Raw genomic sequence first — 23,975 nt, forward strand, 5'->3', positions numbered from 1 at the left:
GAGCCGTTGTCCAGGCCCCTGCGTCGGTTATCGTGAACAAACTCGCCCCCGGGGTAATTGGTTTCGAATGCAGCTGCTGTGCTACCTGGGGCACTCACGGTAATTCTTCGGCGTTTGCCATGCCAGCATCGTCTGTCTGCACATGCCGCTGCGGATGCTTTGCTGTGACAACGCGCACGAAAACCGCCGGATTGATAACCGTTTGACCATTGCTAGGACAACAGCAATGAGAGCCTCCGTTGACGCAGTCCAGACCTAGAGTACACTACTGGAAGCTCGTCTGCATTCAATGCCTGCGTTGTCTAAACAATCTTCTGGCGTTCGGTACCTCTTGCGACCAGTTCAGAGACCAGTCTGTTCCTGGGGACCGTATAATAATAAGTGCTACCACGCCTCTAAGCCTCCTTCCGGTACAAGCATACACCCGATCCAGCTCCATCCTCCGCGTCACGACCTTCCCCGCCTTGGTGGCCTCCCCGCCATCGAGAATCGCAGCCCTGGAGCCTCTACCAGCCACAATCCATCAGCCACAGCCAATTACTAACTACTACAACTTCCAGCCTGCATGGACCATCACCACTTCACCTCCATTTCAGTCATATCTTAATCATTCCAATCAGCACTGTCTTCGTTACCTACCACAGCGTGTGGTTCCGCTCCTTCTAGTTCCGCCACTGACCCATACTGATGACTCTCGCCTACACTAATCACATTCAGGCAACCCTCTGTCTGGCACTCTCTTTGTGCCTATGTAGTGCCGCTCTTTCTGCTGCCCTCGACCGACCCATACTCATATCTCTCTATCTCTCGGCTACCACCATCGAGTCTCACCACAACCGTTCGTTCTCTTAACATCAGACCTGACTGATTTCCCGTTAGGAAAAGATCGCCTAATTCAGGAAGCCAAAACCTATCTGAACGACGTACGTCCTTCAACTTGCTCCGCTTTGTCCAACGCATCTTTATCTATCCGCCAGCCTGTATCATACCCGGCTCCGGATACGACTCAGTAGGCACACGGATACGGGTGCTCAGGTCCCAGGCACACCCGCCGGACGCCTTTCAGACGTTTCAATGTGAGTCTCATACGACTTATTGATATGACAGTACGGAGTATGAGGCAACGAAGACTTTGTGGCCCAGAACACAGTGAAGCTGATCTTGCTGTCTACGGTATTGTTTTTCATCCGCCAGGCAGAGTAACCATACGCCGTTAGAATCGAAGAGATTGATGCCGGTTCCCTATCTAACTAGACGAAGTGGAATTCCACTCATCTTCGTTTCTGGGAATAGTCAGCCTATTCTCAGATCTGTACCTGTAGCGTATCTATCTCCAGACAAAAATTCCATTCCAATCAATACAACAGCCGTGTCATGCCAATACCTCAACTGACACCCGACTCCCTTCCACTATCAATCACAAGCATAAACAAGCAATGGTATCCCCCGTACAAAGCAAATATACAACTTAGGCAACAAAGTGCTCGCACCTGCTCCACCGCCTCCGACATCACATACCTCTCAAAAAGACCATATATACAACTCTGAAGTGATGTGTACATCCTATAGTACAACCCGCCCGCCAGACCAACCTGCGACAACCCGCTACATCCTTCCGGCTGTAACCTTACTCAACCCCGTTTCAACTCCATCTGCTCCCACATCGAAGCCGTCCCGTTATGCACCGGCCCATGCCTCCCGTCACTAGTCACAATCGCACGGTACTGGATAATCAATTAGCCCCTGTCCATTATCCTCCCTGCAAAGCACGCCTCAGGAGAAAGAGAGAAAGAAAAAGAAATCCGCACATACCTTGAACCCGAAATTCAAACACAGCGCCACCACCAACCCCCCACACACGACCAACGGCCCCGCCACGCGATCAAAGTCCTTCCCGGACCTCTTCCTAATGAGCTCATTCCTCCACATATACAGCCAATAGCCCCAGCACAGCGCAAACAGCGCGAAGCACGTATACACCACCGCCAGAGCGCGCGCGACATCGTTATGCTCGCCCGCTGCGTTGTACAAGCCCAGGGACAGCGAGGCGAGGAGCACCGAGACGTGCTGCCATTTTATGAAGGTGCGCTGGTTGGCGAGCCAGACTTTGGCTTCGACGCGCACGGGGCCTTGGTCCTTGATCCAGGTCCCGGGCGGCCGGATGCCGGGAGGTAATGTGCTGTCTCTTCGACCTGCGTCCTTCGCTTTTTGCTTCTGCTTGCGCGCATATCGGGAGTTGGAGGAGGCGAAGGACGGGAAGAGGGAGGCGAGTGCTGCGGGTCCGGTGCGGGAGAAGATGGAGGGTCCGCCGCTCGCTTCTTCGATGCGGGTGCCGTGCACGCCTTCTTCGTCCGAGTCGATCGCTTCACCGCCGGCGCCGCCTTGGGCGCTGTCGTTAGATTCCCGGTTGAGCGGGGAGGGACGAGCCGGAGTGAGGGTCTTGGGGAAAGATTTCCCGTACGTGGCTTCGGGTGAGCCGACGGGGGACTGCGCTTTGGGCTGGTAGCTGGGGCTGGCACGGGCGCCGAAGAGGCTTCCTACGGCGAACTCGGTTTCGGCTTCGCGCTTCTTGCGTTCCTGCTCTTCTTCAAAGGCTTGCTGGGGCTCGCGACGGATGTCCGTGTCGACGTCGCCGAGCCAGAAGGGGAAGGTGTTGACGTAGTCTTCAAAGAGCATGGCGACGCCGTGGACGAACTTGGAGAAGCGGCGCGTCTCTTTGACGAGGTGCGAGTTCATGAGGTCGTCGACCCATTCGTATCTCTTCATGCCCTTGGTCTTGATTTCGAGGACGGCGAAGGGGAAGCGGTTGATTTCGCCTTTGCGGATGGCGTTGAAGGGGTACTCCATCTGCGCGCGGTCAATGTCCCGTCTATGCCAGTCCTCCGGATCTCGGCATGGCCTATCATGATCGAGAGCGTCTTCGCGAATAAAGGCTAGGTTCGTGTCTAGTGATATGCGGACGCGGTCGTCGCCTGGGATCTGGAATGCCGTGCGTGTGTAGTTGGCACGTAGTACAGGTTGCAGATCGTTCTCCTTGATGAACGTCTGAATGTCACCTGCTGCCTTCCGCAGTTGGTCAACTTCCTGCTCGCTCTTCTCCTGTCTTTCCATCTTCGCTATGCTCTTCTCCATTTTGTATTCTCCTTGGATGAAGGGTTCAATGTATTTGTCCTTGATCGGGAAGCGCTGCTCCTCGCTCGTGTCTCCTTCCTTCATCACTTTCTTCTCAAAAAAGATCTCTGGCTTCTCCGCAAGCTGGCCGTACCAGCGTAGGCGAAGCGATCCTGCCTTCGGCGTGTTGTTGACCTTGGCGGTATAAAGGGAGAAATTAGGATTGTCAAAGTATATGGATGTAATGGTCGGGTCGCGTTGAGCGCCGTCGGCAATCTTGGAGGATTGCGGGTTGTAGACGAGAACGGGTAGGCGACGGAGGATGACTGTTTTGACTTCGAGGATGTTGTCAGGATGTACCCAGACTGTGGCTGTTAGTGCGCGGTGATGGTTGGAGAGGTTCTGGTGTCCATACATTTGTGCGACGTGAAGCCTTCCCCGCCTGAGGTGCTCTCAGCAAAAGAGAGGGCTTCCTTGGGCTTTCCCTCCAAGCTCTGCCGGACGAAAGAGTACATAGCCGATAATCTGATGACCAACGGGGAGTAGTCCTCCGAGTTGATTGGATGCGCCGCAAGTCTGGTCTCGAGAAATGGTCGCAAACGATACGCCTGCCCGCGTTTCCGATCGTGCTTCTTGGTCGCCTTGAAGAAGGCAGTGTAGTTGAGCCTACTAAACTTCTCCAGCTCCTTGACCTCCTTTGTGATGTTGTCGAGCTCCTCGAGCGTCTCCTTCAGAATCTTCTCCCTCTCCTCCGGACTGACTCCTTCCCTTTCTTTGCCTTTTGCGCCTGCATCCTCTCCTTCAGTCTCTATCTCCTTTTCCTTTGGCCCCAAGGCCAATGGCTCGAGCTTCTTTTCGCATGCTGAAGTCCGATCGCGCAGCTGTTGCGACATGTCTGTCTGGAACTTGTGCACCTTGTGCAATTGGGTGTTCATAAGCTCGTCAACAAATGCGCTCTCATCGTCGGCGGTCCAGGTCTCGGACTCGGAGTCGATTGAGCCAGTATCGCTCTCCTTCAGCAACCTCTTAAGCCTATCGTAGTCGACATAGTGTTCCCTCCAAGGCGGGTAGATGTTCTTGCGGAGGGTGGTTCCGAACCGCATCGTAACGAGCGTGAATTAGGATATTGCGCAGTATCTGGAGGTCGTATAGATACTTCAAGTAAGGAAAAATGAAGCTATGGGCGAGAAGTGATTGTCGAGAATCGACTGGGAAGCCATGAATGATGGTGGCCGGGGGGGGAGAGGTTCGGGATTTCCGAGGCCGTGGACCAATCCCAAGCGCACGTGCAACCTGCACTTTGGCATCATCCCGCAGAACGCACTAGCAGCTCTTGGAAGCTCTGGACAGTGTATCTGCGCTATTCACCCTTGGGAACAGAGCTCCCCGGAAGATTTTGAAGACCATGTTGGGTGCATTTAAGTAGGAGTATAAGAGTCCGTATCGCGACAGATCTATATATTGTTACAGGGCTGACGACATTTTGGTGCTATTAAGAGAACGCCCAGCCAATCAGACTTCGTCCATTTTCGCCTTGAATGCTATGACGTTTTCTTATGCCCCTCATCAGTAGCTTGTCATTCATCTTATTACTATGTAGCTTCACCCTTTCACCTGTCACGATATGCCTATCTCTTCAACCGGGATATGCCAAACCTTCTATGATCTATGCCCCCGGTGCGTTTCCACTTAAAGGGACCAGCCTTGACCTCGACCCGGACCTCCATTGCTGCAATCACCATCCGAAGAAGCTCTCGACCCGCCCCACGACCTCCCTGGCGAGCGCCTTTCCTACAGACGCACATAAGAATACTCAATATGGCCTCACGAGGCTTCACCTCACAAGCCTCTACCTCTTCCGGGGACGGCCTGAAGCTTGTGAACCGCCTCAATGAGAGCAGAAGTCCATATGTACGGCAGTCATGTTGAGGTTGAGCCGGACTTGACAGGCTAATGAGGCACAACACTAGGTCCGTGGACATATGAACAACCCCGTCGCCTGGCAACAATGGGGACCTGAAGCCCTCGAGCTCGCAAAGAAGTCTGACAGGCTCATTTTCCTCAGTATTGGATATGCCGCCTGCCACTGTATGTCCCAGAGCTCAATCATCACTACCCCTCGCGACGCTGACTTATCCAGGGTGCCATGTCATGGAACGCGAATCCTTTGAGAACCAGGAAGTGGCCGACATACTTAATTCCTCCTTCATCCCCATCAAGGTCGACCGTGAAGAACGTCCCGATATCGACCGCATATACATGAACTTCGTACAGGCCACTACGGGCTCCGGAGGATGGCCCCTGAATGTCTTCATCACTCCGGATTTGGAACCCATCTTTGGCGGAACATATTGGCCTGGTCCTGGTTCTACAATGGCTGCGGGAGATCACGTTGGCTTTGTCGGCATCTTGAAGAAACTCAGGGATATATGGCAGAATCAAAGGCAGAAATGTCTTGAGTCCGCCAAGGATGTGACCTCGCAGTTGCGCCAGTTTGCTGAAGAGGGAACTGTCAGTCGAGAGGGCGGCGCCGAGCCAGATGGTCTGGATCTGGAATTACTGGAAGAAGCGTATGAGCACTACGCCAAGAAGTTTGATAAGACGTACGGCGGCTTCCCTAGGGGTGCGCCGAAATTTCCCACCCCAGCCAATTTGGTTTTCCTATTGAAGCTCAGCCAGTACCCCAGCATTGTGAAGGACGTCGTTGGAGAGGAGGAAACGGAAAACGCGAAGACCATGGTTTTGGAGACACTACGGGCAATGAATAGGGGCGGCATTCATGACCACGTCGGTAATGGGTTCGCGAGATATTCCGTGACAAGGGACTGGAGCTTACCGCACTTCGAAAAGATGCAAGTATCTGTTTGTGTCCAATGACCTGGGCAAGGTGCTCACAGTTTCTAGGCTTTATGACCAAGCGCAGCTTTTACCCGTCTATCTCGATGCGTACCTCATTTCCAGAAACCCAGAATTCTTGGAGACCGTACACGACATCGCGACGTATCTCACTACCCCACCGCTTCAGGCCCCTACTGGCGGCTTTTATTCTGCGGAGGATGCCGACTCACTGTACCGCCCCACTGATAAAGAGAAGCGCGAAGGTGCATTCTACGTATGGACGTGGAACGAATTCCAAACGATCTTGGGAGACCGCGATGCTCCGATTCTTGCTCGTTACTACAATGTCAAAGATGGGGGCAATGTGAGCCGGGAGCACGATGCGCATGACGAGCTGATCAACCAAAATGTGCTGGCTATCAGCACTAATCTTGCAACATTGGCAAAGGAGTTTGCACTTCCGGTGGAGGAGGTCGAGAAGATCATCGCCGACGGACGGGCCAAGCTACTGGACCACAGAAATAAGGAGCGACCCCGGCCGGCCTTGGATGACAAGATTGTGGTCTCTTGGAATGGTCTTGCGATTGGCGCATTAGCACGAGCACACGCCGCGCTCTCCTACGAAAGCCCTGGAAGTACAGACCGATACCTTGAAGCCGCCGAGAAGGCGGCGGCTTTCATCAAGAAAGAGCTATACGACGCAACCAATCAAACCCTTCTCCGGGTATACAGGGAAGGGCCTGGGGAAACTCCAGGATTCGCAGACGACTACGCCTTCCTCATCTCCGGCCTCATCGACCTTTACGAGGCAACATTCAACGACGCCTATCTGCAGTGGGCAGATGATCTCCAAAAGACCCAGATCCGGCTGTTCTGGGATCAGACGAAGTTGGGGTTCTTTTCGACACCGGAAAACCAATCCGATCTCATCATGCGCCTGAAAGACGGTATGGACAACGCCGAACCCGGCACGAATGGTGTGTCCGCCCGAAACCTGGACCGACTAGGCGCCCTGCTCGAAGACGAGGAGTACACCAGGAAGGCTCGAGACACGGCGTCCGCATTCGAAGCTGAGATCATGCAGCATCCATTTCTCTATTCGTCCATGATGGATGTGGTCGTCGCCGGCAAACTCGGGCTTCGCCACTCCGTCATCACCGGCCAAGGCGAGCGAGTAGACCGATGGCTCAAGGAATATCGGACCAAACCCGCGGGACTGAGTGTCGTCAGCCGGGTTGGAAAAGGGCTGGGTGCGTGGTTAAAGGGAAGGAATCCGTTGGTGGAGAGTATGGACAGCGAGAAGGAAGGTGTTATGGTGTGCGAGCTGGGAGCTTGCAGGGACGACTTGGACTTTGGAGTGGGAAACCTTGACCTTTCAGGTTCCAAGTAGGTGATGGGTCGAGGCGACTGCATTTTACTGGAGATATGGCGCATGTGGGGATTCGGTGAGTTTTGACGATTCTGTATCACTAGGTGGAGTTTGGAGGTCATTCATTCTCCCGGGGACTTGGGAGCAGGAAACTGTACCCTGTGCTTTCTGAATAAAGAAATGTTCTACGTTATCGTCAGGGATAGGCTCTCATGTCTTCACAATTACTACAAGGTATTGATTGAAAGGATTCATAACGAGTGGTTCCTTAGCGCTATTACTCCCTACAATCCTACCGTCTCGGAGACAGAAAAGAGTATCTCCCGAATCTGAATCTCAATTCATCTTCCCTCTGTTTTCTACAGAGTTCAGAACGTGAGCGTTCCCAAATTAGAGTGAGAATAAGAATGGCGCTCAATACCTCCCCTACCAAGCCGGCAAAACCCCCCAATCCTGCTCCAGCCCCCTCGCCTTCCGCACCAGCTCATACGTCAAGACGGTATGGTCGGAATAATGCAAGAACAGCCTCCAAAGCCTCGGTCCATGCCACTCTTCCTCACTCTCACTTTCACTGCCACTGCCTCTCTCATCCTCTTCCTTATCCATGCAGCCCTGCGCGGGTCCCGCCGCAATGCCGACCAGAAGCACACGCCCATTCCTCCAACAATCTTTAAACCTCGGGTCCTGCTCCTCCTGCTCCTTAAAAGGGAGTGTGTAATCCTGCCTCATGCCATAAATGGTCTTGGTTTGATTTGGGCTGTCCTTAACAGGGATATTGTATTGCGTCAGCGTGAAGATGGCGCAGCGTCCCGAGGGGGCGGCGACCAGGAATATTCCCAATTCGGCAATGTAGAGAGAGTAGTTCATGCGGTCCCAGTGGGAAGACAGTGTGTCGGGAGGTTTCAGAGGTTCGGGCGCTGCGATAATGGGACGGAGGTTGGCGAGGCTGTAGGTAGAGGGACTCGCCGGATTGCCGGGTTGGAAAAGGTAAACTTCGTTTTTGCAGACGATGATGTACGGACAATAAGGCATGGCCTAGTACAAGGGTTAACATTTCCCAGAGATTAAGGAAGAGAGGGGAACTGACCAGGTCAGATGGGAGACGAAAGCTCAGTTTCCCGCGATATTCCCAGCCTTCACGTACGCTCCCTACCTGGATCTCTTCCGCCCAACCTTGCAGAATTTGAGAGGCATCTACAGGCGCTGCTGTTGGGATATACTTTGGGGTTGGGCATGTAATTCCGAGTATTCCTGGCTCGTCTCGCTCGTCCAAATCCAAATCCGAGTACGGATCCGGCGACTCACTGTCAGAGTGTAACCAGCGGATTTTGTTCTTCTCGTCCAACCAACGGATCCTCCTTTCTTCGTCCGGATGCCCAGCTCCTCCGCTTTCCGTAATTTCAACGTCCTCAGCAAGGTCGGTTTCCATATGCTCATCCTCTGTCACGAACAGGTCCGTTTCGGGTGCCCCGGAGTCGTCCGACGCGAAGTCTAGGGCCCCGCTCAAATCGATATCAACGCCAAAGGAATTCGTAATATTATGGTAAGCGTCGGGCCGAAATCGGTGAGCCCGAACTTCTTTCAACTCTGAGATATCCCACACATGATGGCCGACTTGCGGGCCCCAGGGCTGTCCGCCAAAAGCATCATTGAAGGACTTGGCCTCGTGACACTGATTTGAATCAATGAATGCCGCACCCCACGTGTGATGTGTATCTTCTCCACAGCAGATGCAAGTGGGCCTGTCTTCTTGACAGGAGTCGAGCCGTGCTTTTAGAACTGGGCCTTGCTCCCCTGAGCGGTGGAGATCCCACAGTTGAGCGTCCCCACTAATGGATGCACTGAGAAGCCATCTACCCTCCGGGTCCGTGCCGCTGTTATTAAAGGATATGAAAGGGATGTTGTGACCGACATTGAACTCTTTGACCGAATGGGCCCGCCCACCGTCGCCATTGTTGCTGGCGAGCGCGAAGGCGATGACTGTGATGATTCCAGTGTTGGAACTGATGGCAAGGAGTCGGGCTCGACGATGAACGGACAGGCCCCAGGCGGATAACCTGACATTGGTGTGCAGAAAAGGTCGAGGTTCTTGGACGGGAGCACCGGGAGTCCGTCCTTCAACAGCGTTCTTGATTGCGGAGACGTAGTACCCGACAACGTCCCCGTCATCGCAAGCAACCAGTAATACCTCTTTACGACCCAGGTAGTCGACGTGCAACCTGTCGATGTCGTGAGGGTTGCGTGGGTCTATGTAGCCTTGAGGGGCCGGGACCGAAACTGGAGGATGTAAAACGATCACAGGGGAGCCGAGAGCTTGGTCTCCAAAAAGGGGTTCGTAGACAGATATGACTTTGCCATGTGCCACAAAGTAGAAGTTAGTGTATCGAGAACAGGCCGTCAATTCGCATCGCCACGGTCTCAGGCGGGGTTTCTCAGTGTTCCCAGGGAACTGCTAGGATCAGTATGCATCTCGTTAGAAACCCGTTGCGTGGTTTGGGCTGAGTGGACGGGAGGGTACGGGATTGGCTATGGAAAGTATGGAGAGGGGTTCGTTGAGTATTCAGGTCATGTAGCTATATGGATATACATACCCTCTCAGAACCAAGATGCACGCCTCTCGGGTCACACGAGACGAATTTGGTGGTAGCCATGGTGAATGAAGTGTCATGTTAGAGAATAATGAGAGGTTTATATACAAGTCTGCATGTGACGTTTGGTGCGATGTCACGACGACATCCGATCGTGAAAGGACCGCACGACTACGTATTCTTTATACATGCACATGTTACTATGGCCCTTATCGATAAGGATTCTGGGAAGGCGCCACGCGTCCAGCGACAGGTAATTCGGTCCGAGAAGAGGGGAAATAAAGCACAGATGTGAGTTTGATGATTTCAAAGATGCACTCCAATACACAATCGCTGAGAGAACGTACGACTGAGGGTTCAAGGAACTGTGGAGTGTTGGTGTGGTGATCCGAGGAGAGTACATGGCAAAGGCTTAGTTGGACCCTTCTGTATTATAACGTCACAACTGTCTAAGACCCCCCAATATTTATCCTGTCCTATTTCCTTGCATTGGAATGGGCTTCATAGTCACGTGTGCAGACTTTCGCATGCATTACCAGAAGGATGTGCCCTTCAGTATTCACCTCCTCAACTTCGCATGTGTGGCATACATCAACTCTGCAAATCCCCCACAACCCCTCGCAGCCAACCACTCCAGAACGAACCTCTTGTAATCCAGCAGCGGGACACTGACGCCCCCATTCTTGCTCAGCGACTCGAGCGACTTCTGTGAGACAGGGCCCTTATGCCACCTCATTGCATCGCGATCGTATCCGCGTCTCTCCATCTCGCCTTCCTCCAGAGACCACCATGCAGCCGCCGAGAGGGAAGCGAGCCAGGCATTGTTCGACAAGCCGAATGCTATTCCAACGGAATATTCAGGCTCAATGCCGCTGAGACAGCTGTTTAGTGAATCTCGGAGTGCTGGGGTGCAGAAGAAGGCGGGAGAATTGTCCGTAACCTGCAGGGCTTTGGATCCCCATAGAGAATTGTATAGGTCTCGAAGGATCGAATTGAACGATGTTGTGGTGTCGTGGTGGATGTAGTTTGAAATCGGCTTTGGATGTCTGTCGAAGGCACCCTTGTAACTTGCATATATGCCGCAGATACGCGAAAAGGTTGTCGTGGAGGCACTTTGCGCAAGTAGGTAGGATAGGTGGGGAGGAGGAAGGAGGATTGGCACTATAGTGTCCTGAGGAACACCTGAAAGCGTCTCATAGAAGCCTAGTACAGCCATAAGGAGCGGTGAGCCAGAGTCTGTTGGTAGTGAGACGGCTAATGACAAGCAAATCGAAGATACGTGGGTGGCTAGGTCCTCCAGACTTCTGCGGTGCGCTGACATGTCATCCTTGGACGGATTCTGGAAAGACAGAACTTGGTCTGTCCAGTGCTGTATGAGGTTTTCGTAAAATGTTATGAGTTTTGAATATGATGAAGGATTGCCATTGGCACATGATTTTTCCAGAGGGGTAAAGTAAGTCCCATACGCCTCTGCACACAATCAGTCGCTTCCCGTGTATGGGACGTGTTGACGTACTTTGAAAGGACTGAATGGGTATGTATGACAAGATGCCAAGCAAGTCATCGAAACCGGTTACTGCGTCCCACACTGGAAGGTAAGCGGCGAGGAACCTCAAAACAACCGGGCGGATAGTCTGATAATATTAGTGAAGCTCTCTGATAAAGTCACATCATCCCACCTTGGTATAACGGGTATGCCTGTGGATATTTTGAAGGAGTTCTGCAAACTCTGGCGTGGAATCCATCGCAGATTGTGCACTGTTGTATTCCTCCTCTAGGGACGTTGCAAGCCATAGATCTATGCGGTTGTTGGATATCGGGGTTGGTCTTAAGTCCACATATTTCTGGAGTAGGGGGTCTGCGAGGAAAGAGACCATTTGTCCCGGAGGTTCGATCCTCTCTAGCCTCCCGATGAAGTCGTCTACGCTATCAACCTCCTCGAGCGTAACAGAAGCCTGACGTAAAATGTAAGCCGTTGTGATCAAGAGGAACGTGTCGTGGTCTATACCTCATTTGCCTTGAAGGTATGTGCCTCAGGGATGACTGCCTCTCTACCCGTTCTATATTTTCTTCTCAATAAGCGGAAGCCGTGATGCTGCTCCGAAATGGCCTCATCCGGAATGGCACTGGCTTCTATGATGCTTCGAAGCCTATTCTGCCATTCAGAGTCGGGACGCTGCTCGAGTTAGCGACTGTTTCACGTATGCTGGAAGCCAGACCAGTAGTAACAACACGTTTCTGCCACCCAGGAATAGAGCAAAACACTACTAACCGGAGGAAAAGAGTTACGGCTCGTTGAGGTGTTCGAAAGAATGATGTCCGGGTAGTAATCTTTGTAGACGCGGAGCAGACCTTGGAGGGCAGGCTCATTGCTCAATCCACGAGATAGTTCAAGTCTAGGTTGGGTAAGCGAGGACATCATGGGACTGTGAATGCAATGGGACGCACAATCGCTGAATTCTGAAGGGTTTCACATGCCTCCGGCGAGTAATGAGGGACAGTAGATGGCACAAAGGGGTTCTATCAAAATTAGGATATTTGCCACTGTTGTCACTTAAGGGACGCACACACGTACCTGATACTGATCATATCCAGCATCCCAAACAGGACACCGTATAAACGAGAGAGGACATTGGCACGGTCGATAATGCTGTGCACGGTGACAAGCCATTTCACAAGGCCGTTCTGGGTACCCAACGAAGGCTTGCCCTTCCCCTGACCAAGAGCCCCTACAACGGTCACCACGATGTCCTCGGCCACTCTCTGCGCAGGGTACAGGTTCTTAATCAAGCTGGTTACACTGCTTTGATCTAATTCTGTTTTTCTTGATATAACCCGTACGACGGCCCGAAGGTCATCTGTATTGAGTCCGTCTTCAAATGCATGACGGCAGATCGTATCGACGATGCCGGATACCTTTACTGCTCGTCGCTTTGCCGGAATAGCACATGCTGCATGCGGCTGTCAGCAATGTTTTGATCATGCTGGTGGGTAGCCTAGCATACCTCTTTCTAATGCCTCGACAGCATCTTGCACACCAACGGGATGCTCGGCTACGAGATGGATCAGCTGTTGTTGGCCGTAGATGCATGCGGAGAAATCATGTACATACTGCGACCAATGGCGGAGGACATCACGCTTCTTCTACTCTATGCAGGCCGCGAAGGAGGTTGTCAGCACTGGAGGGAGTCGTTGTATACCTAGGTAGAGGTCGCGTTGCGCGTGCTGCGGCTAGCCTAGAACGGACTAGCGCGGATCTTTCGAAGTCCATTCCCCTACGCCTAACACGACCTCCTCCTATTCACTACCCGCGCTCAACACCATCTTCTACATAGCAACATTCTCCGGCCACTCTTGAAGCCGTTATTGATATTTCGACGGTAGTCCCTGCCGCGCTCGCCGCTTTGATTTCCCTGACTCGACCGGCACCCCGGTTCTCAGTCGGGAACATGCATCATCGCCCTCCCGCGACTCGCCGATGGACGCCCAATCGACGCACTTTATCTTGCAGCAGTCACTTGCATGGCATTCTGGTCACTGGGCGCCATTTACAGCCTTCCCAGCTTTGCACACAACATCCCATAAACTATATACACCGCCATGTTGCACAGCGAAAGCATCTACTGAAGGTCCGTGTCGTCCGTCGCGCAGTACTCCCACCAGCATCCCACTCTGACTGGTCATCTGTCTGGCGGGCTCAGCAATGCAATTCCCACTGTCCCCTCACGCTACACCTGGCTGCAAGGCGGACTCGAAAAGTCAAGAACCCCGGGCGTCGTACATATTGACAATGCCGCACATATGGCGTATGTATCTCTCGAACCCGGGTTACTGGCTGCTTGCTTGCATTCTACTGGCCTGTCCGTCAGCCTGCGGCATGGGTGCCGTCGTCTTGCGGGCCGGCCAAGGGGATCGGTCATGAGGATGTCCTCTCCATCACACCAGTCAGTCTTCGCAGCCGCAGCTTTGACCCACTGTCCGTGTTTCGACCGCTCAATCCCGATGCTCCGAATGATTGCTACCATCGCCACCATGGAGGCATGTCTCGGCTGCTTGTCCGACGGCAGACCATGCGCGGTATCTTTGCTACCCAACGTCAACCTTTCCAACTCAACAGACGAGCTACTGCCAGGTGAACTTGAATCCTGCTGGTGTCACAACGCCACGCTGAACCGCAAACGCCTTGTGTCAGCAGTACATTGGTGACTGGAAGCAACACCCTGCCGTTGCGGGTGAATTCCTATCTCTTTGTGTCCTTTACAATCCGCCCACATAAGTGCCCAGCGATCTCCCTCTTGTTCCTCGTTATGTCGTATCACCATTATCATCACGCTCGATATTATTGACGGTATATCCGGTCAAGGTCTTCCTTAATCTACTTGACCATTCGAGAGTCATCGCAGGAATCTTCAACCAGGCCACGGCCCGTTTTGCGATCCGCCAGCACTTAACATATCAGCTTTGGTTCATAAATTGAGTGGATGTGTCAAGTTGGAGAGTCTCCAGTCTGGATTCATGTGTGTATCTGAAACACTGCCCTCGAAGTGACGATACCTGTTTGGGTCAATCATTGTTTGGAAGGACTGGAGGCAACGATCCGATCCACTAGCAGACCATATTGGACAGATGCGGTCGTCCCTGGGTAGACGTCACTTGCGGTCCGTTAAAGACAGAAGAACGCCGTCGCCTTTGAAAGAGTTACGGTCATCATTTCTCAATTCCAATCCAGCGCCAGTCCGTCATTGCATTTTCCGGGACGGCCATACTGCAGTACTGTCATTCGAAGGACCCTCTCCATTCATGGGTGAACGCAAGAGCCGGGCCTCTCCAAAATTGAACAAGGATCATTCCAGCTCCAGGAAGATGAGTTCTTCGTCCTCAACTACTCCAACTGCCGCTATCGTGCGATGTCCAGCATCGACCCTCCGCCGACTGCGCCATCTTAAAGACCGTGAGGTTGTCACCCTCTTCACGCCAGTGGTCCCGCACCCGCCGTCAACGACCCTCGCAAAAGATATGGACCCTTTTGAGCCGCTAGGTAGAGCGCTGCCAGGACTGGTCCGTCATGTCCCATACCGTCTGGATATCGGAATGACGGAAACGCATCGAGACCATCTTTCGTCCGCAGGCGCCATCTTCGTGGTGGTGTGTGCCACTGAAAACATCACCAGCCGCAACGCCGGAGCTCTGGAGAAACAAGCCAGGTTCGCCAGTGACTTGCAAAACAAAGTACAAACCAGCTCGGATCTTGCAAATGTCCCCGTTGTTGTACTATTGGTCACGAATGGTGCCGCTCGCTACAGCCACGAAGAGGCGTTGAAGGCCTTCCCGGTACTCGTCACCTGCGAAGACTACACACCTAGACCATTGCAGGGAGCTGTGCACAGGATATTCGGGAAGTGAGGGAACAAGGTATTCGCTGAGCAAATGCCCCGAGCTTCTCACGCTGCGATCTTTGATAAATGGGGATTGCCATACGTCTCGCAACGCAACGCAACGCTGTACAGTACGCTTTCTGAACTTGTTATTTTCTCTTCTTGGACTCTGTTCGATTCACCGTATTCTAGTTTGACTCTCTATGTCATTTGGATATATAGACACTTGGGCGTTTAAATAGACCGATTTTGGAGTCCTGCGCAATACGATACTCACAAACTAAAGATCGTAAGAGGGTATTCGGTGCAACCTCTATTCACCGGAGACTCGCCAATATGGTCACAGCAGTTAGAGGCCACCTGCTCACCCCTTCTACCGCCGCCTTCTGCTTCCCATATACCGGCGATGAACGTCCCATTCAAAACAACGCCTCGCCATGTCTACGAATCGGCGTCCTCATCGAAACGTCTCAAGCATTGAACCTCCCAGTAGTACACCCTTCACGTATACCCTAACGACATTAAGATACACTCGCTTCCACGCATATCACCGTTCCCAGCTAATAACATCTTGCACCCCCAATCACCCACTTCCCTCCAACCGAGTCCCTCCCACGCCACATTGGGGAGGGCAGAAAATCTCCCTCTATCTATCACACCCCTTTCTTTGAATACCTAACTCCTCCCCTCAGCGGCTCCTCGTTCAGACCCAGTCTACAGGCACGGCGATATACGAGCGAAGATCCAAGGGAAGCAATCGGCGCAGGTACACTGCACGTTACACGTTATACACGGCGTTGTATGGGATTGATGACGGTAGAGGGAGGTTGGGCTTCCGTGAGGCTTCCATGGGACTTCCATGAGGCTTCGATTGATGTTCCATAGGGTCGGGGGATATGTATAATGCAGGTATTATAGTAACGGTGGTGTAACGGTATAAGCCATTGTAGTATGATAACTGGGTAGGGATGCGGTATATACCCTCTAATAAGGCGGCGAGGCAGTGACTCAGTTCGGTGCGAGAATGCGAGCGGAGCTCTAGAGGGAGTGTGTGTGTATGATGTGATTTGGGTTGGATGGAGAGGTGAACATGATCGGGTCCTTCCGACGTGGTATCGAGAAGCTCTACGCAACAGCAAGTGATAGGGGTAGGCAGTTCATCTGATATCGACGGCAGTCGAGGAAACGCAAGTCCCACACACGTACTTTATTCAGATGTAACGATCGAATCCGTGCTTTGCTTCAGTAGAGTATGATCCATCCTCATTCATTACCAGCATTATTATCTATAACCATGAATGCCAATGTATACACCGGTACCATTCCCCCGCTTTATTACACTCGAGACGAAAAAGGCCACCCTGCCTCTTCCTCAGCCAACGTCGTCCTCCACAGCTCATGAGTGGCAGAAAGGGGCTTCAGTAGATCCCCTCCAGATAACATTATTACAGTAAGTGCACTCCAAGCGGATTCGAATACGGGGGAAGTGAAATATGCCCTTTCATCCGCCTACACCCCCAGTCTTGACACTCCGAAGCCCATAGACAGAAAGGAACAGAAAAATGCCGGATACCCAAAAAGGCCGAATCCGATGCAAAGAGCAAATATAACGCTGGAGAAGAGGATCCAGGTTCGGCTCCGCTGACGCGGATGCTGAGTATCCCAGTGAGGATGAGAAGCATGGCTGGACATGCCGTGCGCTGCAGGCTGCGCTACGAGGATGTGATTTAAAAAAGTAAACGTGGTTTTGTAGTTTGTTGCGGGAAGATATGCCGTTCCGGAAGGATGAGGACCGGGTAGGGGGATACCAGGTCGTAGACTGTGCAGAAATAGGCGTAGTGATTTTGCTCCGCTTGGATGCCTTGAGGGAATTGACACGCGTGTCTGGCTTCTCATATCCTCCTCTTGCTTTCCTTTTGACAACGACACCACTCGTGGACGTTTAGCAAACGGCGGATTCTCAAAAAGCCGGTTTCCCATCTTCGTTTCTTCCCAAACCATGCACAACCCGAATCCCTCACTTCCACAGCAGCAGCGGCGTCCCTTCCCAGTAAGACCCATCTCAACCTGACGCAGATCTAGCTACTCGACGCAAACACCTCTGCAGCTCTACGCTTCGCAGACGCCCCAGCCGACGCAACCGCCTTGGAAAGCGTCTGCTCGTCGCCGGAGAAGTAGTACAGGATGCGTTTCGTGATGATGAGGACGTGCTCGGGGAGGTACAGGGAGGCGGCGATGATGAGGAGGGAGAGGAGGAGGAAGAGTATTGAGTCTGTTACAAACATATACGTCAGCAATGGTCTCTTCATTCTTCCTGTCAATTGCTGAGAAGGGGTTGGGGGAATTTCGTACTGAAGATGAATTTCTCCGTCGGCGTGAGCATGTAGAGCGAGTAGGTGACTTCGTATTGGTAGCGTTTGCGCTGGAGCCAGCGCAGGAGGGAGGAGGGGTGGAGCATGACGATGAGGAGGAGGAGAGAGGCTGCGCTGAGGAGGATGAGGGTCGAGATGGAGGTTGAGTCGAGCATGGTTGTGTTGGATTACACGAATTGACCAAAACGGAGGGAGGCTAATAGAGTAGTGAATCAGAATCAATTGCGCGGCAGCAACAGCGAGTGAAGTGGTAGGATATGTATCTACACAGTATTGCACGCTGGAATCAGTGAGAACGGAAAGAGTGATGAAGGGGTCCGCGCTCGAATCTGAACGTGACAGGGGTCGGATACACCTGGGCACTTGGGAGGCCGTGGCGTCAATTGTGGCGCACCATGTGGCGGTGCTTGAGGAGCTCATCAAGCTCATCGGAAGCTCGAGATATGGGGGTATCAGGAAGCTTTCTGTATCCAATTCCATTACAATGAACCATTCCAGCATTCTCCAGCCCTAACCGCCACTCATGCTACCTCCCTCTCTCCTCCGACTTCCCCTCCGCCTTCCCTCCTCCCCCTCGTCCCTCTCCCACCTCCGCTCCCCCATCCGCGCCTTCACGACCACATCCCTCAACCTCCAAAAGCACTTTCCCCCTCGCCTCGTCATCCCAGACAGCGACATCGAAGAGAACTTCCTCAAAGGCAGCGGGCCCGGCGGCCAGAAAATCAACAAGACCTCGTCCGCCGTCCAGCTCAAGCACCTCCCCACGGGCATCGTCGTGAAATGCCAGGAGACGCGGTCGCGCAGCCAGAACCGCAAGCTGGCGCGGAAGACGCTGGCGGAGAGGGTGGAGGAGCTGATGTTGGGGGATGAGGCGAGGACGAGGGTGAAGGCGAGGGAGAGGAGTAGGAAGAAGGCGAGTGCGGAGAAGAAGAAGCGGAGGAAGTATAGGGCTTTGGAGGAGGCGAAGGCAGCGGAGGGGACGGAGGGAGGGGGTGAGGGGGATGGGGATGCCGCTGTGGAGATGGAGAAGGATACCATTGAGCCTGGAAAGGGTGGGTGAGCACGGCATAGCTTTGGATCTTGATACACTATATAGGGAGCGAGTTGGGCCTGCGAGCCTTTGCGAGAAGGAGAAGTGATTGTCGGTGACGAGGCTCTTCACATTACAGCTGGAGAGGATGAAGTTATTTATGTAGATAGTAGAGCTATGAGCTTCCGCGGGAAAGGGCAGTACGCACCACGAGAAGACTCTTCACAGGGCCTGAAGATGAGGAACAGTTGCCGGACATGTAGACAAGGCGCGACAGCTTTGAGAGGAAGCCATGCGAATGGTCAGATAGTGTTAGATAAATCTCTGACGAGAATGCACACCAGAGCTTCAGTATAGCCTTCAGCAATTTCTCTCACCACGGCAACAGCCACAGATCTAACTCGACACAAGAGAGCATCAAAACCATCGCAAAGATTCAACAAAAACCAAAAGCCCTTCCTCAACCCACCGCCCCAGGCAGCGCGATCAATGAAAAGCAAAAAGAGAGAGTTCTCCCAACAGAACGCCAGCAAAAATTACGCCGGTGAAGCCCCCGAAGGAGATTCAAAACGAAACCGCTCCGCGTTGTGCAATGCAGGCGATCTCGTTTGGCCGACCACCTTCTTGATCGTGGCAGCCCCAACAAGGTAAGTATGAGGAAGAGAGAGGAGGGCGGGAGAGGGAGCGGTTTATATACTGCGCTGGTGGGGGCCGTGCATGGGGATGACTCAGCAGGTGGGGAAGGCACGTGAGACCGGAGCGAGCGCGAGTTTGGGAAACTCGGCCGAGAGGGAAGGGCGGGGCCTGATTGGCTGGCGGACGACAACACCTTGGGCTGAGGCCTGGGCAGGCATGCCTACAACACGAGAGTGCAGAGTGAGAGAGACTTCAGTATCAAAACGCAAGCCGAGAAATACAGACAACCATTTAGATTCAGAAGAATATCTCAAACGATCAGTTAATCACTGCAACACACAAGTATCTTTCACATCCGGTCCATCATCATCTCCATCCCATTCCTTTCCCAGTTCTCCCCTCTCCATACTTCCGGTCCCGCTTCTCTTTGCCAACGCTTTTACTTCTTCAGTCCCCCCACGTTTCCTTTTTTCCTGCTCAGCGTTAAAGCCTCCCGATTTTGATGAGCCTATTTTGTCCTCGGACGGGAACTGTTTGGTATGCGAATCCTCAGCTTTCCTCCTTCTACTCCATATGAGCAGGAGGGCAAACCAAATTGCACCCACAACACACGCATACACCACCATTCCCTTTACTTTCCCTCTTCCCCCCATGTAACCTCCAAACAAGGCCTCCAACCTCTCCACGCACCCTGCCACCCACTCCCAAAACTGCGCCATCAAATATCTGAACCCGGCCGCGAAGAGGAAGACAAACCCGATATCTCCGCCCGCTCAGGCCGCGCCTTGAGCAATACGAACGTGCGCCTCAGTGCGTCTTTTGTCCTGTCCAGTCGTCCCTTGTTTCGAGGTTGGTTCTCGGGTGCTGTTGCTCCGAGAACGGGAGGGGGATGCGGGTTGTAAGGTGAGTAAGGTGGGGGTGGGGTTTGGGTTGTTGGGCGTTGGGTGGATGAGAAGGGGGAGGAGGTGCGATGGTTGGGTTGTGCAATGTGTGGATGCTGGGTAAGGACGTGGTTGCTGTGGTTGCTGTGCCGTTTGTTACTGTCCTTGTTGTTGTTGAGCGGGTTGTGGAAGAGGTGCGGGATGTGCGGCGTGGAAGTCATCGAGTTGGGTCGAGGATATGGGAGCGCGCAGTACGGTGTCTGGAGGAATGGAAATGGGTGTTTTGTCGACGAGGAGGTAGATTAAGGAAAAGTCGTAGGGATGAATGTTTGCGAACTGATTCGTGTGTTGTTTGCGTCCGCCTTCTTCGATTTCGCTCCTTCGCTCAGTCGGGTGGACCTTCGAGCTGGATGGTATTTGGAAAGGCTCGGGATGCCTTATCCAGGTGCCCACTCTTCAATTCGGTCTCTGGAATCCCCAAGGTCTTGCCTGAGTAAAAGTAGGAGCGTAGGGTAGTAAGCAGTGCGTCCAATGCTGATCCCACTCGTTCCCCCGCCTCATTCAATCCCAACTCGCGCAGAATCGACGCTTCCACCTCCCTACCCACCGCCTGCTTTCGATACCCCTATCCAATCCAACCCGAGAAGTCAGGAAACAGCAAACGAGCCGTTGACTCCACCTCACCAACTCCCTATAGTGTATCTCTCACGACGTCCGTAGTCCCGTCCGAGAGTGCTGAATTCGTTACCTCGACCCTCCTCACCAAGTGCACATAAAACCCCAATATATCTCCCACTCGCCAATCGCGCAAACAATCATAACATAACCCCTCCCCTCCCGTAAGCTCTCCCGTTCTTTATCCCACTCGTTTGCATGCTAACCCTTTTCCGCGTTCGACGCCTTTGTCCCGGATGCGGAAGGCGTATTTATTTGGTGTCCCGCCCGGGCAGAGCTAGAGAAGTAGGTTCTTTGTCTGCCCCCCGCCGTTAATTGCATGTAGGAGGTTGGAGTTAGTATTATTCCAGCAGCATTGCCAGAGGTAGTTCCACCGGTTCAGATTAGACATGTAGGGGGAGAGAGGAGCGTCATGTGGGACCTCTTCTTCCCAAGGGTTGCTTTCAAGGTTTCGCCCTAGCTTTTTGACTTCTACATATCGGTCCTTCCTGTTCCTGTCGCTTTCATCCTTTTACCGCATAACCCAAGGTTACGAATGCGTGGCGTGTGCATACCCCAACTCATTACCAAGGGATGCGAGTCTTCGCAGATGCACTTGGGAGCAATGACAGGGCATACCTCGCGATTGCTACTTTCCACTTTATTTCACCCCCTAAATGATCGGTGGAGAAGAGAGAGTAGAATCGATGTGAAATATATTTCCCCAATTGAACCCTTACAAAAGAACGACAAGTGCGTACCTAGGTAAATAGATGCAGTAGGGATAAATACCCTTCCCAGATCCCCCACTACCCCAAAAACCTAAACCTATCGAAACGCATAACAACACAACCCTCCTTATTCCCTTCTTTTCTTCTCCACTTCTCTGTTTCCCTTCCTCTGCTCTTCGGCTTCCTTCGTACCACACACTCCCCCTCTTCCTACTTGCCCTCCTCCACCAGACATCGCACCCCCCTCCCCACCTCCCAGCTTCCCATCTCCCACCTCCCACCTCCCACCTCCCCTCGCCATCTTCCTCAAAAGCCCCCGTCCCAATCCCACGAAAGCGAAGCGGGCACGCCCTATTAATCCAGTCGAGAGCCACACCAGACTGGGCAAAACTTCAAGACCTCATCACGCGCGCATAACCAAGGCAGAGCACAATCTACTTCACATAAAATGCAGAGAGAATCAAATTGACGATATGTGTGTGAAGCGAAAACTCCTAAACTCCAGAGACCCCTCAGGGACCAATCTTACACCCTTAAAAAAACTCCACCCAGACAGGCAAAGAAATATATAACAAGCCAAAAAATAAAACTCCCAGCTCCATCTAAGACATTCATCAATGGTCTGAAAAGGCTCACGCCGTATCCCCCGGCCTCGGCGCGCGTCCCGTAGCCGTCGCCGTGCTGGGCTGATCATTGTTCCACGAGAGGTATGTATGATCTCCCAATTTCCTGCACATCACAGTCAGCAATACTATCACCGTACTCAGGACTTGCCAGACTGACCTCGGCTTAACCAAGTGCGCACCCGTGAACAGCACGCCTAGCAGGATGCAGAGCCCCCCAACGACAATGTACGCGATGCCGAGGAACGGGTTCCTGCCGCCCATGACCGTCCGGGTGGAGATGAGGATCGCCTTTCTGCCTCCGTACTGCTCGGCGGGGAACCCTTTGTATCATCGTCAGCGATGCCCTAGTCTAATATGTATATTCAACAAAAAAAAACGACTTACTATCGTAGATCTTGAGACGATATGTCCCACTCTTCAAAACATCCTTATCATTCCTCATTGCCAGTTTGCTGAATGTAGGAAGGCCCGCAGTCCGCATCCAGACCTGGAAAGCCTCCCAGGTGTGCAGGTCCGGGAGCCCGACGGTGGCGTACCCGTCCTCGGGATACTGCTTGGCCCAGTTCGGCGGCGGGAGCACTTCATCGGGCTTGTAGGCCGATTTCCCATAGAGCTCCTTCTCCGTGCTCCAGATGATGCCTCGCTCCGTCATGTTGTAGAAGGTGGGCGCGTCGCCCTGGTTGCCCTGCGGATTGGCGAACGTCAGGTTGTCGAATGTGTCGTTGAACATGGAATTGGCGATGAGTCCGCATGGATAATAGGGCTTGTCGCCGGGGCCGACGCGGAGCGGATCGCAATCGCCACCCTTTATGGCCGCCGCATCGCGCGCCTTGCCCTTGAGCTGATCGATGTCGAGCGACTTCACGTATCGACGGTGGTTTTGGTAGAAGTTGGTCAAGCGGTAATAGAACAGGACGGGGGGTTCCAGATGGTCTGGGATCTCGAAGCTCAGGATGCACACGTCGACATCCGGCTCGGTAACACCTGTCCTCGGCCATGTATAGTTGTCTTTTGCTCTACCCCATTGGGGCGACGTAGCGGGTTTGTTCTTGAATGTGCTCGACACGAATTTGGGGTCTATATCCTCGCGGACAGAGGAAGGATCGGTCGGATTCGGGTGGGTAAGGGGGGCGCGCTGGCTGCACTCGGTGTAGTCAATGGACATCTCTTGCACCTAGGAAGACGACGCAATCAATACGGGAGATACGCATATCGCAGAGACTGCTGCTTACTTGTGAGCTTGCATAGAGCAACAAGCCGCCTATGGGCGCAAATATTATGCCAACGATGAAGAAGAGTGGGAGCACCGTCTTAGGGGTGAGGATCGGCCTGTCGCCTGCAGTCAGTGTGTCGGCTTGGACTCATGCTTCCGTCTGCTACGTACTGCCATGCCTTTAACCGCTGCTGCCGAAAGGCAGTATCTACAGCAGGTCAGCGTCGTCTCGTTCACGGTTGCTCCATGCATCACTCACTTGCGGGCCTTCTGCTCTTCGTCTTCTTCTTCTCTTCCGCGTGAGGGTCCTGGCTGGAGATCGAGTCCGCAGGCTCGACGGTCTGTGTCTGCGTCATGATTCGGCCTGCGCTCTTCGCGCCGCAGGATTGAGTGTTGCGCGGGATGTACAGAGATTCGGAAATGTTGTCGGGGTCTTTGGTTTGTCGTTAGGTGAGGTTCACGCTGACGCTTGTCACTTTGAGGACCCCCCGGCCGAAACGGCCGGACCTCCGCCATGCCCGGGTCAGCCAAATTTAGAGCGCTCACGGATC

The 23,975-nt window shown here is 53.1% G+C and overlaps 9 protein-coding genes across 9 annotated transcripts; 3 read left to right on the forward strand and 6 right to left on the reverse strand.

Annotated features, from left to right (window-relative positions):
• Positions 1 to 1,773: 1,773 nt before the first annotated feature.
• EI97DRAFT_369176 (SPX-domain-containing protein) lies at positions 1,774 to 4,214 on the reverse strand (the record flags this gene model as incomplete). Its single annotated transcript, XM_033795173.1, has 2 exons — positions 1,774 to 3,476; positions 3,527 to 4,214. 2 exons carry the CDS (start codon positions 4,212 to 4,214, stop codon positions 1,774 to 1,776), a joined length of 2,391 nt encoding a protein of 796 aa, XP_033657946.1.
• A 338-nt stretch (positions 4,215 to 4,552) lies between these two features.
• On the forward strand, positions 4,553 to 7,635 carry EI97DRAFT_430139 (uncharacterized protein). The gene is made up of 4 exons (XM_033797606.1): positions 4,553 to 5,022; positions 5,082 to 5,199; positions 5,252 to 5,963; positions 6,016 to 7,635. The coding sequence occupies exons 1-4, from the start codon at positions 4,930 to 4,932 to the stop codon at positions 7,337 to 7,339; spliced, it is 2,247 nt and encodes a 748-aa protein (XP_033657947.1). The 5' UTR covers positions 4,553 to 4,929; the 3' UTR covers positions 7,340 to 7,635.
• On the reverse strand, positions 7,378 to 9,770 carry EI97DRAFT_478352 (uncharacterized protein; the record flags this gene model as incomplete). Its single annotated transcript, XM_033801985.1, has 2 exons — positions 7,378 to 8,353; positions 9,099 to 9,770. Coding segments are annotated over 2 exons (1,281 nt in total), but the record flags the coding sequence as incomplete, so codon positions are not given.
• A 530-nt stretch (positions 9,771 to 10,300) lies between these two features.
• EI97DRAFT_122405 (Mis6-domain-containing protein) lies at positions 10,301 to 13,086 on the reverse strand. Its single transcript, XM_033793041.1, has 9 exons — positions 13,019 to 13,086; positions 12,912 to 12,959; positions 12,482 to 12,857; positions 12,355 to 12,426; positions 12,179 to 12,302; positions 11,915 to 12,082; positions 11,586 to 11,861; positions 11,423 to 11,540; positions 10,301 to 11,376 (listed from the first exon to the last, which is right to left on the reverse strand). Exons 1-9 carry the CDS (start codon positions 13,038 to 13,040, stop codon positions 10,466 to 10,468), a joined length of 2,115 nt encoding a protein of 704 aa, XP_033657949.1. The 5' UTR covers positions 13,041 to 13,086; the 3' UTR covers positions 10,301 to 10,465.
• Positions 13,087 to 14,706: 1,620 nt separating this feature from the next.
• EI97DRAFT_447931 (uncharacterized protein) lies at positions 14,707 to 15,309 on the forward strand (the record flags this gene model as incomplete). Its single annotated transcript, XM_033800131.1, has 1 exon — positions 14,707 to 15,309. One exon carries the CDS (start codon positions 14,707 to 14,709, stop codon positions 15,307 to 15,309), a length of 603 nt encoding a protein of 200 aa, XP_033657950.1.
• Positions 15,310 to 17,359: 2,050 nt separating this feature from the next.
• On the reverse strand, positions 17,360 to 17,808 carry EI97DRAFT_455308 (uncharacterized protein; the record flags this gene model as incomplete). The annotated part of the gene is made up of 2 exons (XM_033800633.1): positions 17,360 to 17,553; positions 17,634 to 17,808. The coding sequence occupies 2 exons, from the start codon at positions 17,806 to 17,808 to the stop codon at positions 17,360 to 17,362; spliced, it is 369 nt and encodes a 122-aa protein (XP_033657951.1).
• Positions 17,809 to 18,109: 301 nt separating this feature from the next.
• EI97DRAFT_430142 (uncharacterized protein) lies at positions 18,110 to 19,029 on the forward strand. Its single transcript, XM_033797607.1, has one exon. The coding sequence runs from the start codon at positions 18,177 to 18,179 to the stop codon at positions 18,711 to 18,713; it is 537 nt and encodes a 178-aa protein (XP_033657952.1). The 5' UTR covers positions 18,110 to 18,176; the 3' UTR covers positions 18,714 to 19,029.
• A 530-nt stretch (positions 19,030 to 19,559) lies between these two features.
• Positions 19,560 to 20,535, reverse strand: EI97DRAFT_430143 (uncharacterized protein). Its single transcript, XM_033797608.1, has one exon. It carries the CDS (start codon positions 20,419 to 20,421, stop codon positions 20,038 to 20,040), a length of 384 nt encoding a protein of 127 aa, XP_033657953.1. The 5' UTR covers positions 20,422 to 20,535; the 3' UTR covers positions 19,560 to 20,037.
• A 1,466-nt stretch (positions 20,536 to 22,001) lies between these two features.
• Positions 22,002 to 23,854, reverse strand: EI97DRAFT_491826 (CDC50 family protein-like protein). The gene is made up of 6 exons (XM_033802284.1): positions 23,684 to 23,854; positions 23,596 to 23,632; positions 23,444 to 23,540; positions 22,596 to 23,385; positions 22,369 to 22,531; positions 22,002 to 22,314 (listed from the first exon to the last, which is right to left on the reverse strand). The coding sequence occupies exons 1-6, from the start codon at positions 23,778 to 23,780 to the stop codon at positions 22,218 to 22,220; spliced, it is 1,281 nt and encodes a 426-aa protein (XP_033657954.1). The 5' UTR covers positions 23,781 to 23,854; the 3' UTR covers positions 22,002 to 22,217.
• Between the last annotated feature and the right edge of the window lie 121 nt (positions 23,855 to 23,975).

This window comes from Westerdykella ornata, assembly GCF_010094085.1.
Source record: "Westerdykella ornata strain CBS 379.55 unplaced genomic scaffold EI97scaffold_2, whole genome shotgun sequence".
Classification (NCBI taxonomy): Eukaryota; Fungi; Ascomycota; class Dothideomycetes; order Pleosporales; family Sporormiaceae; genus Westerdykella; species Westerdykella ornata.